At 38.9% G+C, this 17,601-nt stretch overlaps 1 protein-coding gene across 1 annotated transcript; it reads left to right on the forward strand.

Moving 5' to 3' along the window:
- Positions 1-707: 707 nt before the first annotated feature.
- On the forward strand, positions 708-8,653 carry LOC117800906 (ERO1-like protein beta; the record flags this gene model as incomplete). The annotated part of the gene is made up of 7 exons (XM_034653450.1): positions 708-800; positions 920-1,166; positions 2,123-2,192; positions 4,988-5,074; positions 6,030-6,140; positions 6,411-6,433; positions 7,106-8,653. Coding segments are annotated over 7 exons (704 nt in total), but the record flags the coding sequence as incomplete, so codon positions are not given.
- Between the last annotated feature and the right edge of the window lie 8,948 nt (positions 8,654-17,601).

Below are 17,601 nucleotides of genomic sequence, written 5' to 3' on the forward strand. Positions count from 1 at the left end.
AAGTGTTAAGTAACACAGTAAGTAACACTGTATGGCTACATAAAATAATTTTCCATCATATTCCTACACTCTATCTGATAAAGATTCTGCTCACATAGTAAAAAGTCAATGTACATTGTTTATTGGTTGAAATTCCTCCGGTGACTGTTTTCCAGGTTTTGCTCCTTACAAGCACACCATTTAAGTAGAACTGGAGAATTCTAGGTCAGAGGATTAGTAAGACACACTAAAGAATCTGGAGGAAGAGGAGAAATGGAATGCAGTTTCTTCTTCCTCCACGATCAAATAGGTTCAAAGAAAGGACATCCCTAGGGAAGAGAAAAGGAGAAACCGCTATTGTTAAGCCAAAGCAGTGACTCTGAATTACATTTGCTTTAGTTTAGCCTAACCATGAAAAATCTGTGCTGTTGCCCTCTGGGTAGTGCAGGAACTTGCCAAGTACGTCCATAGTGCTTAGACTTCCAGAGCCCAACATTCTCTGCCTCATTCTGCATTGTTATCATATTCATAACTCCATTCTGAAGTCAGAATCTTATTTTGTCTTCTAGCGAGAGAATCTTGATCTAATCATTTTATATTATTCCTTGATTAATTTTAATGTCCTTGAACCTTAACTTTAAAACTAAGCCTGTGTACTGAATCTTCTTGATTCAGTATTTCTGTTATCTAAATGGATGTGATTTCTTTTTCAATATTTTTCTGAATAGGCTTGTGTCTGGAGAAGAGAGTCTTCTATAAGCTTATATCTGGACTTCATGCTAGTATCAATTTACATCTATGTGCAAATTATCTTTTAGAAGGTAATCACATTTTTATGTAGAAATCTTGCCTTCTATTAGTGTAAAAATTGGGGAATATATATTCTCTATAGAGAAAAAAAATCCTATTTATTAAAGCTTTATTATGTATTTCTCTTTAGAAACCTGGGGTAAACCTAGCTGGGGACCTAATATGAAAGAATTTAAACGGCGCTTTGACCCTGTGGAAACTAAGGGAGAAGGTCCAAGAAGGCTTAAGAATCTATACTTTTTATACTTAATTGAGCTTCGAGCTTTATCAAAGGTGGCCCCATATTTTGAGCGCTCAATTGTCGATCTTTACACTGGAAATGGAGAAGAAGATGCTGACACAAAAACCCTTTTACTGAATATCTTTCAAGATACAAAGTAAGAATTGAGTATCAGTAATCTGAAATTCCCCACTGTATGAATGATGTAGCCCTTGAAATACAACAGAAACTGACTCCTACATGTTAGGAAGAGGGAGAATTAGGACTGAGAAGGAACGTGGTCAGTAGGACGGCCTAGTCACACTTGAGAATAGGCTCTGTTTTCAAACACAACTTTGAATTTTATGTAGTATCAAAGTTTGATGCTATTTTATTTTATTTTAAAGATTTATTTATAGAGAGAGAGCAAGTGGGGGAAGGGATGGGGGAAGAGAAAGAGTCCAAAGTAGACTCTGGGCAGACTGCAGAGCCTGACTCTGCGAGGCTCGATCCCCCAACCCTGAGATCATGACCTGAGCCGAACCTGAGAGCTGGACGCTGACCTAAATGCATGGCCCAGGTGCCCCAGAGTTTAACGCTATTTTAACAGGGGTTTTTTTCCCTTTTTTTTTTTTTTTAACCAAGTTTATATTCTTCCAGTTGCTGTTTAAATTCTGGTGCTATAAGTGTGTTCCCATGAAGGTAGATAGATAAGGGAACATTAGCTTTACCTTCTAGACTGTAACTTCTTTTAAAAAATGCTGGGTCTTGTTACTGGTGGTTAACATGAGCATGAACCAAAGTTGGATTAACAAGTGTTTAAATTATACAAAACCTCTGTAATAGAGTGTTGCGCATTTTTCACATAAATTGCTTTTAAGTTCAGTTTTTAGATTTTTATCATGTAATTTCTTTAAAACAGTCTTATAAATTACAAAGCCATTCTTATGTTGCTTTACTCTTTTGTCGAGTAGTTTACATGTGAATTATTTGCCACCTTCCTGTGTTATTAAACTTTACACATGAGTAAATTAAAAATGACAAATATTTGTGGGGATAGAAAATTTTGTCAGAGCTCAACTACATAGTACGTGAATGTTTCGTCTGTAACTTGTAGTGTTGTCATTTCATCAGGTCCTTTCCCATGCACTTTGACGAGAAATCCATGTTTGCAGGTGACAAAAAGGGGGCCAAATCGTTAAAGGTAAAAAGTTCTTGACTGGGGGACAGGGTGGGGAGCAGATGATGGGCTGTGTCTTAATCCCCTCCATCTAAACTCTTCTTGCCCAGCCCTCCATCTTGTTGAAGTTGGTCTGACTGGATTTTACTAGAAATGGCACAGAAAGCTCCTTCTCCATACTTTTCAGTTCCTTTCTCCTTTCTTTTCTTTTTTTTTTTTTTTAAAGATTTTATTTACTTATTTGACAGAGATAGAGACAGCCAGTGAGAGAGGGAACACAAGCGGGGGGAGTGGGAGAGGAAGAAGCAGGCTCATAGCGGAAGAGCCTGATGTGGGGCTCGATCCCATAACGCCAGGATCACGCCCTGAGCCAAAGGCAGACGCTTAACCGCTGTGCCACCCAGGCGCCCCTCCTTTCTCATTTCTGGCTTGGCCAGCTCTTAGTGAAGCCTCTGTTAACTGACTGATGAATATGGCACCTTTGTAAAGGTCTTATTTTGAGAGAAAGTCTTCTTTAAAATCACAGTGTGTATTGTTGTTTTGATTTTAAAAATCATGACTGTTTGCCACTCTGAAGGCAATAAATACTATATTTTCCTAAAGTTTGTTTTATGGAATATTTATGGAATGTTCTTTATGGACTAACATAACAGGCAAAAATCGCCTGTTACCCCGTGATACCGGAGAATGTATTTTAGGGAGCTAACTTGGGAGCTCTTTGGTTTCATTTGCCTACAGCATGTTAAGGAGTACATTGTACCCTTAAAATGTTCATTAAAGTATTTGGAATTGACCGGCAAGCAGTCTTCTAGTGCAGCTCCACAGTCTTTATATGTAATTCAGAATTCCAGAAAGCTCCAAAAATGGAAACATTTTTTTTTAAAGATTTTTTTTTAAATTTATTTGACAGAGATAGAGACAGCCAGCGAGAGAGGGAACACAAGCAGGGGGAGTGGGAGAGGAAGAAGCAGGCTCATAGCAGAAGAGCCTGATGTGGGGCTCGATCCCAGAACGCCAGGATCACGCCCTGAGCCGAAGGCAGACACTTAACCGCTGTGCCATCCAGGCGCCCCACGGAAACATTTTTCTTATGTTTGGTACAAATTAATTTGTTAGCAAAACCTGACCTGTACTGACATAAGAGTATTTGTAGTGCTTTTAAAAAATTCTGCTTTGTTTAAATATTCTTACATTTTGCTACAGAACCATGAATGTATATGATTACTAGATGTTGCCACACATGCCGGTGGGGGTATTTCATGACAAATTATGTACTGCATTTCCAAAGTGTGGAAAATTTGGAATTCTGAAACACATTTGGCCCTGAGACGCTCTAGGTGCTCCCTGAGAAGCGAGCACCGAGTAAGAGTATCTTGGTGCTTCTCAGGTGAAGTAACTTAATCACAACTGTACCTTAGTTTTGGAAGGTTGTTGTGTTTTATGATTATTATTATTTAAGGTTTTATTTATTTGACAGAGAGGGACACAGCGACAGAGGAAACACAAGCAGGGGGAGAGGGAGAGGGAGAAGCAGGCTTCCTGCTGAGCGGGGAGCCCGATGTGGGGCTCGATCCCAGGACCCTGAGGTCATGACCTGAGCCGAAGGCAGACACTTAACCACTGAGCCGCCCAGGCGCCCCTGTTTTATGATTATTTTAAGGGCATATTGCTGTTGTGGTGTTTACTATAATGTTAATTTATTTTTGTAGTGCTCCTATTTTTTAACTATTTATACAAGTATTATACTTTTGGACGGCTCTGTGGTTCTCTCACTCTGTGGGAGTGAGAAAAGAAGTAGCTGTCATCTATGAATTGCTGGAAATTCTTTTTGCTGTTTTTCAAAGGTGTATGAAGGAGAGCTCAAGTCTGTTTTTCCATCTCCTCCCAAGAACATGAATTACATGAGAACGGAGAGCACAGGACTTTGGTGTTCTTTATTTTGTCTTTCAGCCAGGGTGCTGTTTCTTTGGTGGAACTTTGGAAAGCAGCCGGCAGGGCTTCTCATGGCTGGAGTTTTCAGGCTGCTTGCCTCTAGCTTCATGCAATAAAATGTTCACCTCAGTACAATAAAATGAAACTTATTGTTTATGTTTGCCACATGAGAAAGATGAGGAAACTCTCATAGCTACTGTTAGCCTCAGATGAGCCTGGCCTTAGAGTCCTAGCAGCCATGCCCTATGCTCACAGGCAGAAGAATCCCTGCTGCAGAGGAAGCAATTGCAGCCCAGCCCAAAGATCCAGTTAGCAAGCATCCCTGGAGAAGCTGGCTGGCAGGTGCGGGGACTGTGAGGCCACACCCTTCCTACCGCCCTGTGAGCATCGGTGCTGTTGGAGCACCCATTATGAGCAGCGTGTGGCACTGAGGAGAGATGAAAATTGATCGTTGGCCTAAGACCAGCTTTCTGATTTGGACTCACACAGGCAATACATGAAAAATAAACCAAGCCTAATATAGATACATTTACCACTGGCTGTATACGGGTATCAGATGGAGGCAGCACTTAAGCTCCTTCAGACTTAAAACCATGTATCACTTACCTGTTTCTCCCTTAGTGCCTGTGTTGGTGCTTTGCTTAGAATAGCACCTCAATAAAAAGTTGGCTGAATTAGTATGTGGAATGAGTTTTATAAATTTCCATGGTTAGTTGTTTTAGGGGCCGTGTTATGCCATTACAAATCCTGTCATTTTTCTTCTTCACTGTTGAAAAAACACAAGTCATTCATTAATAAGCTTCAGAACTTTTATCTCTTGTAATTCAGACAAATGCAGTTTAGTTTTCAAGCCTCTAATGAGATTAAAAATATTTTCTGTATGTTAGGAGGAATTCCGCTTACATTTCAAGAATATTTCCCGTATAATGGACTGTGTTGGATGTGACAAATGCAGATTATGGGGGAAATTGCAGGTTTGTGTTTTGTCTTCTGTTTTAAAACTATTACTAACCTTAAATTTTCCTACTGGAATGTTGAAAGTTTTTATTACAATAACCCTCATTGTTCATTGAAACAAGATCTGAAGTGTGGCTTTTCTGCTTTATTGATGAAAAAGATGAATATATTAAATCTGTGTTATATGTGTAAGAATGTTTTTCCTATTCTATGTTAATGATTTTGGTTTTATTGTATCTGTTTCTGTTGGTACAATCTGAGATTCATTTCTGAAGTTGGTGGTTATAAATAGTATATTAGTATTTTGTAGACCCATATAAAAAATAAGATATAAAAAGTCTTAATTATCAAACTTTGTTCACTAAATTTGTTTCAGTGGTCAAAAGAAGCCCACCTAGTCACAAAAAAGAAAGGTTCTGCCAAGCAGGCCCATTTCTCTCTATATATATTTAGTATAAAAAGGATGGTTTGATATTTTATTTATTTATTTTTTTACAAAGATGATAATTCAGAAAATCAGGAGACAGAATTATTTTAATGGAGACTACACTGAAATCAGATGTTTCTTTTTCTCTAGTTCTAATTGATAAATTTTTAAGTGTAGTTATCACTAATAATTTCTAAGTTTTGAATTGCTAGGGTCTATAAACAATGTTTTCAGGGTTACATATTAAACATTGTAATCCTAATGTGATATTTTCTAGGGTAAGAAAAAGCATTTTAGTAATTTATGTCCAACAAATGTTAAACTATTCAGGTTCCTTAACAGTTAAGATAAATTTATCATATGCATAATGTGTGAGGAAGTAGAAACTGTGTTTTGCAGTTTAACATTTTGNTGACATTTTGGTGAAAAGTTCAGTTCGTATGAATTTCTTGACTGTCATCACAGTGACTGCATATTCCTTTCAACCTTTATAGTAATTGTTATTACATTAATTTAATTGTTATGTGTATGACTATTTTCTTTAGACTCAAGGTTTAGGAACTGCCCTGAAGATACTATTCTCTGAAAAAGAAATCCAAAAACTTCCAGAGAACAGTCCATCTAAAGGCTTCCAGCTCACTCGACAGGAAATAGTCNGAAGTAGAAACTGTATTTTGCAGTTTGACATTTTGGTGAAAAGTTCAGTTCGTATGAATTTCTTGACTGTCATCACAGTGACTGCATATTCCTTTCAACCTTTATAGTAATTGTTATTACATTAATTTAATTGTTATGTGTATGACTATTTTCTTTAGACTCAAGGTTTAGGAACTGCCCTGAAGATACTATTCTCTGAAAAAGAAATCCAAAAACTTCCAGAGAACAGCCCATCTAAAGGCTTCCAACTCACTCGACAGGAAATAGTTGCTCTTTTAAATGCTTTCGGAAGGTAAGAATGGTTTTCACAGTGAAGACTTGCTGGGTTTTGCTGGTTTCAGCAAACTTCAAAGATCATCTTCTCTGCTTAAGTAGTTTGTTTTGCTTTGGTCAACAAAGAGAAAGAATCATATACTGTCAANAGAAATAATTATATACTGTCATATTTGTACTCACAAGCCAGGGTCTCAACAGGTCACAGGAAAAATTAATAGTGTCAGATTGGCAGTGTTTCTGTTTGCCTTCTCAGTTTTGTGGGGAAAATATTCTAATATTCAGCTGGCTATAGCTTGGTGAACTACAGTAGCAGGAGTAAGGAAAGGAGAGCTTGGTTGAGATGTGATGAAAGAAAAAGAGATTAAACCTTCTCACTGCCTTTTTTTTTTTAAAAGATTTTATTTGAGAGAGACGGAGCAGGTGCATGTAGGAGCAGGAAGGAGGGGTGGATGAGGAGGGAGAGTGAGAATCTGAAGCAGATTCCATCCAGCCCAATGTGGGTCTCGATCCTATGACTTTGAGATCATTATGACCTGAGCCAAAACCAAGAGTCGGAAGCTTAACCCACTGAACCACCCAGGTGCCCCGGCTTTTTATTTCTTAAGCTGAAGAGGCATTTTCCCTCCGTTCATTCTTACCCCATTTTTCCCTGCATAGACCTATGGTTTGCTTTTGGTTTATGCCACAGGTGGTTTCAAACAGAATTTGTACCACGTGTGGTACCAACTAAGGAATACAGAGTGGAAGGAAAAGAATCCTAGAAAATAAGAGACAATAAAACTGGGCTGCCCTGGAAAATGCAAAGTCAAGGAAGAACTGTTTTAAATAAAAAGCTGGGGAGAGCCAGGTGATACAGAGATTATTTCTTATGTTTTCTTAACATGCATTTTTAAGTTAAAAAGGGGGCAGTTAAGAGAAAAATAAATTGTTCCTTCCCCATCTTAGAAGATGTCCCCTGTTGTTCCCATGTACTGACAGATGACTGTGTAGGTTGGGATTTCAAGCATAAGCTAGACATAGGATGTCTATCAGGAATTAGTATTTCGTAAAGAATTTAGTTCACCCACTTACGAGGCCTGTAAATAAGATAAAACAGGAGAAACTGAATTAAATTTAGAGTATTTCAATGAAATTTAAATGAAAAGTATTTTAAACAATTTACACATTTTAGATCCAAATAAAATTAAGTTGCGAAGAAAACAAATGTTAACCTCCTCAAAATGTCTCTTGAGTCTCAGAGAGACTATCATAAAGGCAGGCCTGTCGGCTTCGGTTCTCTGTCTGGAGCCTGGTATTTGCTTTACTGTTCTGTGAAGAGAACTGGATTCCGAGCCTGCAGTCCTGGAGCTCAGGAATCCTGGGCCTGCTGTGTCCTATCTGCATGAGCTCAGGCACTTCACCCCGCTCCTCCAGCTTCCTTCCTTTCTCTGTGAAGTGCGGCTGATAGAAACCCTTCTCCAGAGTTAATGTGAAGGTGACCTGAGCTTAGACGTGACTGCGCTTCCTACACTGAGCTGCTCCCGGGATACCGTGGCAGCTGGTGCTAGTGATGGTGGTTTACAAACCACTGGATGGATGGTTAGTGCTCTTGTTTTTCAGTAGACAAAAAACTGTCTTTTTGTTTCTGACTAAACTAGATGTGGAAACTGTTCTTCTCCTGAGGGCAGTGACACTTGGGGTGGGATGCTTACACAAGTAAGGGTATAGCCTAATTTAATCTCCTTCCCCCTCCCACAGAAAAACAAACACCAGTTTATCCATGTGCTAATTAAAGCTCTTAAAATAATCCTCTTTCCCTGCCCCCCCAATTATAAAAATAATTCGTGGTCATCGTAAAAAATTTGGAAAAACATGAAAGTATAATTTTAAAAATAAATTTAAAAGTCACTGCTATCCCCACTACCCAGGACTATTTCAACATTTGATGTACTTTTAAAATGTGTATTTTTCCTCAACTTGTAAGTAAAATATTTACGTGTGTGCGTTTGTTTATCTATGTGTTAACAGAGTTGAAAGTGTATTTTTGTGTACTTTCCTGTTCTTTTTTACTTGGCATTGTATAATCATGTCCTGATATTATTAAATTTTTTTCATAAGGATTATTTTGTTTTTTAAGAAGAAACTGTGACATTATATTAGTTTCAGGTGCACAACATAATGATTTGATATTTGTATATATATTGCAGAATTTTTGCCACAGTAAGACTAGTTAACATCATCACCACACAGTTACAGAATTCTTGTTCTTGTGATAAGCGTTTACNTTAAGATTTTATTTATTTATTCGACAGAGATAGAGACAGCCAGCGAGAGAGGGAACACAAGCAGGGGGAGTGGGAGAGGAAGAAGCAGGCTCATAGCATAGGAGCCTGATGTGGGGCTCGATCCCACAACGCCAGGATCACGCCGTTAGCCGAAGGCAGACGCTTAACCGCTGTGCCACCCAGGCGCCCCAGTATCCAGAATTCTTGTTCTTGTGATAAGCGTTTACTTTCTTAGCCACTTCCAAATATATAAGCATCATTTTATTTTTTATTAAGTTTTTAAATTCCAGTATAGTTAACATACGGTGTAATATTAGATTCAGCTGTACAGCTTAGTGACTCAGCAGTTCGGTACATCACCTGTACTCATCAGGACAAGTTCCCACCTCCATCCCCATCCCGTTTCCCCCTTCCCCCCACCCACCTCCCCTCCGGTGACCATCAGTGCGTTCTCTGTAGATAAGGGTCTGTTTCTTGGTTTGCCTCTTTTTTCAATATATGCCATATTCTGTTACAAGGACATACCACAATTTATGTAGCCACTCTCCTTTTAATCTTAGTTGAGCCCGATTTTTTAATTTATATGGATTCTATACATTTTCCTTAGAGAATGTTACAGGTTTTTTTGTTAGAGTTTTTCTTAATAATTGTTGATGGGATCTTTTCTTTTTATCTTCTACCTGATTATCAGTCCATTTAAGTAGTAAATGACTCTGATTGCATTAACACGTAAAATTATTGTGTGACACCTCAGCGAGTTCGTGCATTAGCTTTTCTGCAGTGAATTAGTCGTTTTCTCTGATGACCCTGTTGCATACAGTTTTACCTCAGAGCACCCAGCCCCACGTCGCTTTGTCACCTGATGCTAGTGGGCAGTTCTGGCCACCGAATCCTGCAACATGGGGCTTCTTTACCTTGAATGTCGTTCCTACAGGAACAGCCATTTTCTGATAGTTGCAGCATTCATAGGAAATGGTTTCTTTTCCAGCATACAAATAGATATGGCATTGCTGTCCCTGTTAGATGTGACTGTGTCCCGCGGTGCCCCTCTAAGAGAGAAGCAGTAGGTCAGGGCAAGTGGCCCCCCCGCTTCCCCTGCCACTTCTCTGTTGGGGGGTCAACTGTGAGGTCTGGCTCGTGTCTCCACGGAGATTGTGCTCCCACAGTCCCAGTAGTGACGGTCACTGTGGGGTCTCTGGGTAAGGGCGACATACCAGTAATTAATTTGTGTGTGACCTTTGAGTTCTGTGATCCCTCTCTCTTTCGTGTCTAAGTCAGACTTCGTGCTTTTTCGTTCCGAGCACACTTGCTGTTTGCTTGGCTCTCTTTTCTTTCATTTCAGGCCATGGTCTCTTCACCGTATCTTCATACATATTTGACACAAGTTTGTGGGTTTTTTTTTTTTAATAGGTACTTTAACGTACAGCATATGATTTTACACATTTATTTAATAACCATATTCTGTTTTTTTCCTAATAATTAAAAACTGTTTCGGTCCTTTAATATTCTGAGGATTAGAGTAAGAATTCATTTTCTACTCATCCCACAACTTGCAAGAGTAACAAAAAAATGTTGGGACTCTAGAGAGCTTGGACTTCTTGAGAAGTTATGTAGTCATGAAATATGATGAACTGGTTGGAACCCACCTATTAGCTGGGTGACCCTGAAAAATTACTTGATTTATTTCAGTCTCAGTTTTCCTCAAATTGGAACATCAGGGTTAATTTTAAATACCTTGGAGAATTTTTTTTTAAACAATGACTGAGAATATGTGTGTGACGTGCTGAGGACATTGCCTGGCATACTAAGCTCTCAATATAAGAAAAGTTCTTATTTACTAAGTATTTAGAGTGAAGAAAGAAGCTTAATACTGCATACTCCATCACCTTATTTTATAGAAAGAAAAACATTAGATTTTTATCATACCAACCTGAATTGTATGTAAGGCTAACTGAGCTTATAGAATTATTTTTTTGTGATTCTCATCCTGGAGTTTTACTTCTGGGCCCGGACCCAGAAGCATGCGTGCATTCATTCACTCGTTCAATAATTACTTACTTTTTGAACACCGTAAATAGTGGTGGGTGTAGGGCACAGATATATAAACAATAGTTACCCGTGTGGAGCTAACATTACCCCCATGTAGTCAAAACTCCATGTGTAACTATGATTCCCCGAGAACTTAATGTCTAATAGCTTACTGTTGATTGGAAAAGCCTTACCGATAACATAAGCAGTCATTTAGCACATATTCCATGCGTCCCATGTATCATATACCACATTCATACAACAACGTAAGCTGGGGAAAAGAAAGCGTCAAGAAAATCATAAGAGAAAATACATTTACAGAACTACCTTTATTGAAAAAAGGCCTGTGTATGTGACCCCCCATGGTTCAAAGCCTTGTTGTTTAAGGGTCATCTGTAGTGTGTTTGGGGAATAACAAGGAAGGAGTGGACATTTGGAGAGGAATGTGCAAAATAAACTTATAAGACCGGTTGTAAATGATTAGAGATTCTTTATTGTAATGAATTACTCATATCGCTGTTGCCATCATTAATCCAGAATGTGTTGATAATAAGTGACTGGCTCCCTTTGCCCCTTCTGACCCAAGAGTGAAGAACTGTAGCTGTGCACAACACAGTCCTTACTAAGTAATCACAGCAAACTCATTGGTCAGTGGTGTTTATATTCTTTTATTTTGGATTTTGCTTTCAAATTACGGCTCATAGAATGGTATCAGTAATTTGAAATATGTGCACATATGAACTAATACGTTCTTTTTTGCCTTCTGTAGGCTTTCTACAAGTATAAGAGAGTTACAGAATTTTAAAGTCTTACTACAACACAGTAGGTAATAAAGGCTTTTATATGTCTAGTTAGAGACATAATCTGACTGCGTGAAGCCTGTCAGTCTTGGACATTCAGCAGAAGGGGGCTGATCTTCAAAGACCTGAAGAAAGAATTCTGAACTCTTAAAGAGAAAATTCCAATGTTCACTTGAATATTTATGATTCTTAACAGATTGTCAATTAGAGATATTTATAAATGAAGTATATACTTTTAAGACATGTAAGTTATACTAATTCTATGTTTAATTTCATATGTTTCCATCTGTTGAATATTCTGCTATTCTGTTTGTTTAGAATTGGTTTTTTTCTTATTCTGTTCTTTATTTCCAGTTGTTGGACTTAAATGACCATCCTAATAAACACTGTTAGCAGTCTGCTATGGAAAAGGAGAGCTAGAGAATAAACGTTGCTGCTTTGGGCTAGGATCAGTGATAAAAATTTATCAGTGATTTTTCAAACGTGTCGTTAGCCTTACCTGATGTCACTTTCTATAACCGGAAAGTGTCAGTGTGATGAACGGCCCCTCAGTGCATAGTTAGAGAAGGGACTGCAGCATCCCCAGGACTTCAACTTCAGTTTCATTGGTTTTTATTTAAGATTTTCAGTTGCTGTTGTTGTTGCTGTTTTGTTTTGGTCTAAAGGCCCCGCCTTCAGTAAAGGTGAGTGCGTACTGTCCCCTGTGCTAGATGCCCAGCCAGATTGCCCGTGTGTCGTGGGCTGGCTCCAGTGGATTCTGTCCTGTGTATCCGTTTCTTTTGATTTTGCATTTCTTTGTCTTTACTCCAATTTTAGAAAATTTTTGTTTACTTTGAGAAGAAAAATTTGCATAAATACTTAGTTTCACTTTGATAGAATTTGGGATTATATGGATTTATAATGCCACTTTAAAACGATACACACAAAATTTACTCTTTTAAATTAAACATTTTTAAAGGATTTTATTTTAGAATACAGTCTATGCAATCCTCTCTCAACTGGAATTTCTTCGGTAGGTTATTTAAACAGGCAGGTGAGTTCGAGCTTTGTGAAGCTTCCCCTCTCCCTACCTTTCATTTTGGTTCATTGTATATAAATGGTACTTTGTGTGACTTGTACCAGCAGATGACCTTCACGTCCTAAGCTCATTTTCTAAAGCTGGGATTTAAATATCCTCCAACATTTAAAATATTCTTTTAAAAGCTGTTAGAGATAGAATGTGATTAACTTGGAAGGAGGCATCTGTGTAGAAGTAATACGGGTACAAAACCTAGAGTTTTTCCTTCAACTCTTCAGTCTTTTATGAAGTAAGTGCTCTTAAACCCACACCTCACCTGCCAGAGTCTGAAATGTGTTCATTGATGATTTAGCAGCGTATTTTAAACTGTATTTAAAATATTAAAATTAAAATACAGTATTTTAAAGTGTATTTAAAATATTAAAAATATTTGGTCATCCCTAGGAGAGGGATATGGTTGAAAGGAGTAAGGTCTCACTAATTAATTATTTTCCTACCCAATTTCAACATTTATAGACCCAGGGGTTTTTTGTTGTTGATGGTGGTGCTTTTTTTTTTTTTTTTTGGTTGTCAAATAAAACAGGCCGGCTTGACTGGAGCCCTCTCCACTTTTCATTTTTAGGGATGTAAGTATTATATGGTAGGAGAGGGGGACCTTAAGGTGAACTTGTCTAAAAAGTGAGTAAGTAGTCTTCTTGGTAAATTAGTAAGAATTATTCTTAGTGTTCATTCAGAGTTTAAGAAAATGTGAAAGTTTTGCACTTTGTCTATTATTACTGTAAGTTCAAAAATCTTTTTGGTAGTGTTACTTCACTGCTCCCTCAGTTGAAAGCTATTATTTAAATTCTGTTTACTGGAGAAAATCCTTGGTCATTTCCAGTGTTTTTTGTTTTTTTCTTTACTGTGATTTGTTTCAAGCTTGGGAAAGATTGTGTGTTCAGAGTGAGTTCTAGGAGACTAAAAGTTTAGTATAAAAAGTTCTTTTCAAGGTTTTAATGAATTTTTGCACCACCAAGAAAATAAACAAATGAAGTATTCTTAAGCTGAAATTTATTTAACTTGATTTTATCACAAATTGGATTCCGGGGGCTGGGGGCAGCCTACATTTTTGTGTCTGTGTGTATTTCTTAAATGATTGTATAAGGTGTAGGAACCTTTGTTTTGTGAGCCTGGTGATACTGTATGATCCTTGTGATATAACCTGTTTTTCCAAGTCCCAGACCCTTTGTCGTGCAGGGTCACTAGGGGACTGACTGCCTTGTGAAAACGCTTGGCTGGTAATTTCGCTCTCGTTTTGTCTTTATCTCATCACCTAATTTTAAAGTCCAGCACTTGATAATATAACTGACAGAAATGATTGTACCAGCTGACGAAGTAATGAAAATGAAGAAAAGAATTCCTTCCTTCAATGGCATGAGTTTATTTTTTTTCCCTTAAGTGGCATCTATGTAAGTTAGATATGCTATATATTAAAATTGGTAAAATTTGAATGTTTCTCCTGTGTTGATTCTTAGATTATAAAGAGGATCATATAGAGTAGTTAATAGTTTTCCCAGTTTTGAAATTTGATTAAGTCAAGCATTGTGACATTGTAACACCGTGAATTTACTCGATACCTGTTGTCTCTGTGTGTCTGTGAAACACTGCCGTATTCTCCAACTTTACCTAGGTGCCAGTGTAGATAAGAAAGGACAATTATTTCCATCTTCATCAGCATTGCCTTCAGCTGGAAGTTTGGGCACAGTTCACAGTAAACGTCTCAGCAGTCTACAAACTCAAGTTCCTGCAGAAACCACAGCTATTCACCAAGCACACAGACTGGTTACCTGGTGCCATGGCAGTCATCTGGTAAAACCAAACACCCACACAGATGCACACACAGGCGGACGGGTGTTCTAGTTTAATATCTACAGGTGCGGCTTCGATTCTGAACACCATTCCAAATAATTTGTTGTGCCCACCAGACTGTAGCGAATATGAGTTAAATAAATGTTTCTGCTATCTTTCTTTCTTGTTCCCCTTCCCCCGCCTTTGAAACGTTTCCCTTTATGAGCTGAGGATTTGGTTATAATTTGCGGAATGCATAAGGAGCGTGAGCTTGTTTCTTACAATGGCAAGATCGGCAGCCACTGTGTTGAGGGCTTTCCATGGATTCCTTACTCTTCACAGCAGCACTAGTTCTTAGGTGGAATTACTAACCCATTTTATAAATAAGAAAACAGGATAGCAGTGGCTAACTCGTCTATAGTCACAAATTCTAGGTGGTGCGGCTTGAGTTTAAAACCAGAAAGTCTGACTCCAGATCCTTCGCTCAGCATGTCATGTGTCTGTGTTACTACCTAAGTTGGCTTATTACTGTTCAACTAAAAACTGGGGACTTTTCACGTCTTCTGACTTGTACCAAGTCAATAAGGCTTTTTAAATCTTTATTTTTCAAATAGGTAATACATTCACATGGTTCAAAAACCAAAACATATGCAAGGCTATACAGTGGAATGTATTCTACCTGCCCTCGGCCCACCTGTCCATACTGCAAATCCTCCCCTGCCCCTCACCCCCATAACCTGTGATCCTTGTTGCTTATGTTTCCGTCCATACTTTTTTCAGGCATATACAAACAAATACAAATGTAAGGTCTTCATTTTTCCTCTCATTTTTACCCAAAGAGTCACATCCTGTCCATACCATGTGCTTGTATTCACTGTTCTTTTTAGTCTTCTCACATCCCCAGATAGCTTACTCGTTAAAGTCTTTTTCTTAGTCAATGCTTGGTATTCCATTACATGAATGTACACGTGTTTAACTAAGCAATCCGCTATTATGGGCATTTGGATTGTTTCCAGACCTTGTGTGTGTGTCACTTCACACAGGCATAAATATGTACTTGTAGAATAAATTCCCCAAAGTGGAATTCTGGGGTCACAGACCATGACAGTACCATACCCCCTCTGTACAGGCAGTTACCCGACTCATGTACCACCGGCATGTGAGACCGTGCCTGCGACCCACCGCCATAACTGTGTAGTTATGGCTCTGATGTTTGCCATTCTGATAGACACAAAAGTACAGGGCCACGGGTTTCAGTTTCTGCTTTTCTTCCAAGCGAGCTTGACTCCCTTTAGCATGTCTCAGACCCACTTGTATTTTCTCGGGCTCGTGTCTGTTGCCCATTTTTCCACTGCATTGTTGATCTTTTATCAGTTTCTAGGAGTGCTTGGTTACAGATACTAATCCTTTGTGATGAGCTCTAAAGTGTTTTTCGATTTGGTGTCTGTCTTTTGACTTGGCTTGTGGTTGTTTTGCCATGCAATTTTTGTTTTTTTCAAATTTCTCAGTTTCTCAGTGGTTTCTGGACTTTGAGTTGTAGTTCGTACACCTTCTTGCTTGCATGGCAGCAGTACACCTAGTTTCGTTTAGAGCTTTTGTGGGTTTTTAGATCTAAGTTTTGATCGTTGGAGTGTGTCCTGGTGTAGGGTATCAGGAATGGATCCAGCCTGATTTCTCCTGGGTGATCACCCCATTATTCCAGTACCATTGACTGGACGGTTTGTCTTGCCCTCCCTAGTTGGGGATGCTACATTTATCATGCCTGACATCATGCACGGAGTTAGCTCCATATCTGGGTTCTCTTTGTGTTTCATTGGTCTGTTTACTCAGACACCAGGACCACAGCTATTTTAATTACTCAGGGTCTGTGTTTCAATACCTGGTGTGTTTGTCCCCTTTTCTCCCCAACCCCCGCCCTTTTTAAAAACAGTTTTCTTTAGCTGTGCTTGTTTATTCCATATGAGCTTTAAAAAAATTCTTTTAACATACAGATCATGCTGAAACCCTGCCCAGTTGTTTTCTCTTGAGAGTTGCACTTTTAACCACTTTAATGTTGTCCCTATTATACTTTTAATTTTACACTTTATCTGATAAAGACCTATGTTTTACTGCCCACTGTGCCCATTATTTCAGTATTCTGTTTGCCAGTCCCCGCACGCGAGAGGGCAAAGAGAGGGTGTGTAATGCCTGTGTAGACAGAATTGCATCTCCGTGCTTCTAAGATTGAGTTCTCACATCATTCATGGAGACTATCCTTACATAAAATCCTTCTTTCCTTTTTTATTCCATTGTGAATTCTCTACCCAAAAGTTGGATATCTGAGAAAACAGGGATAGGTCCTCACATGAGTATTATACTTGTCAAATCCATACACAGTGGACGAAAGTGCAAGTGAAAAGAAGTTACCTTTAAAGACAGACAAAGTCTACCACAAGACCAGGATTTGGCCATTCACCATTGAAGATGCTGTTAACATAGCAGTGAACAAAAACACAGCTCTCCCTGCCTTCAGGCAACTTATGAATTCTACAGCCTAACTAGTTTGCAGTGAGAATTCACCCAGAGAGAATATACCAGTTGGAGTGGAACAGCTACCATAGAAACCTGTCTAGTGGGGACGATGCCCTCAATGTGAACAAATCTTAGCATCTGCTTGATGGTGCCATCGGGTTGTCACAGAGTAAAATCACCCAGCTAACACCCCTGGGGCGGGGTCTGCATTCTCAGGCAGCACTTGGATACATTATTTCACTTTCCATATGGATTTCCTTCCTCTAATGGGTAAGTGTTCTGCTCTCTTGGGTAGGGATTAAGTCTACGAACTAAGCCTAGGCTCTGGGCTAGTGAATTCAGCAAGGGGACAGCCAAGGGTACTCAGCAACACAAAGTGGATGGCCCTGGCAGAACATTCGTTTGTCCTAAACATGCCTCTTCATGTCTCAATTAATGCCTTCAAGGAGTACCATGACTTGAGACTGCAAAGGGACCAGAGGGACAGCTGTAGGTTAGAAAGATGCATGGGAAATGGAGGTTCAGAGAAAGGGAAGGATTTTGAGGCTCACATGGACTGAAGAGAAAGAGGTTACAAATCCAGGGCCAGGAGGCCTCTGATGTCCCGTTCTGACTACACTGAAGTTCAGAGGCAGGAAGTATGTTCTAAGTGGAAGGGCAACCACGTTGCAAAAGGGAAGACCAGTTTGGAGGCTACACTGGAATTAATCTTGGCAGGGTATAACCAGTTTCTGGG

The sequence above is a fragment of the Ailuropoda melanoleuca genome, unplaced genomic scaffold (assembly GCF_002007445.2).
Source record: "Ailuropoda melanoleuca isolate Jingjing unplaced genomic scaffold, ASM200744v2 unplaced-scaffold8884, whole genome shotgun sequence".
Classification (NCBI taxonomy): domain Eukaryota; kingdom Metazoa; phylum Chordata; class Mammalia; order Carnivora; family Ursidae; genus Ailuropoda; species Ailuropoda melanoleuca.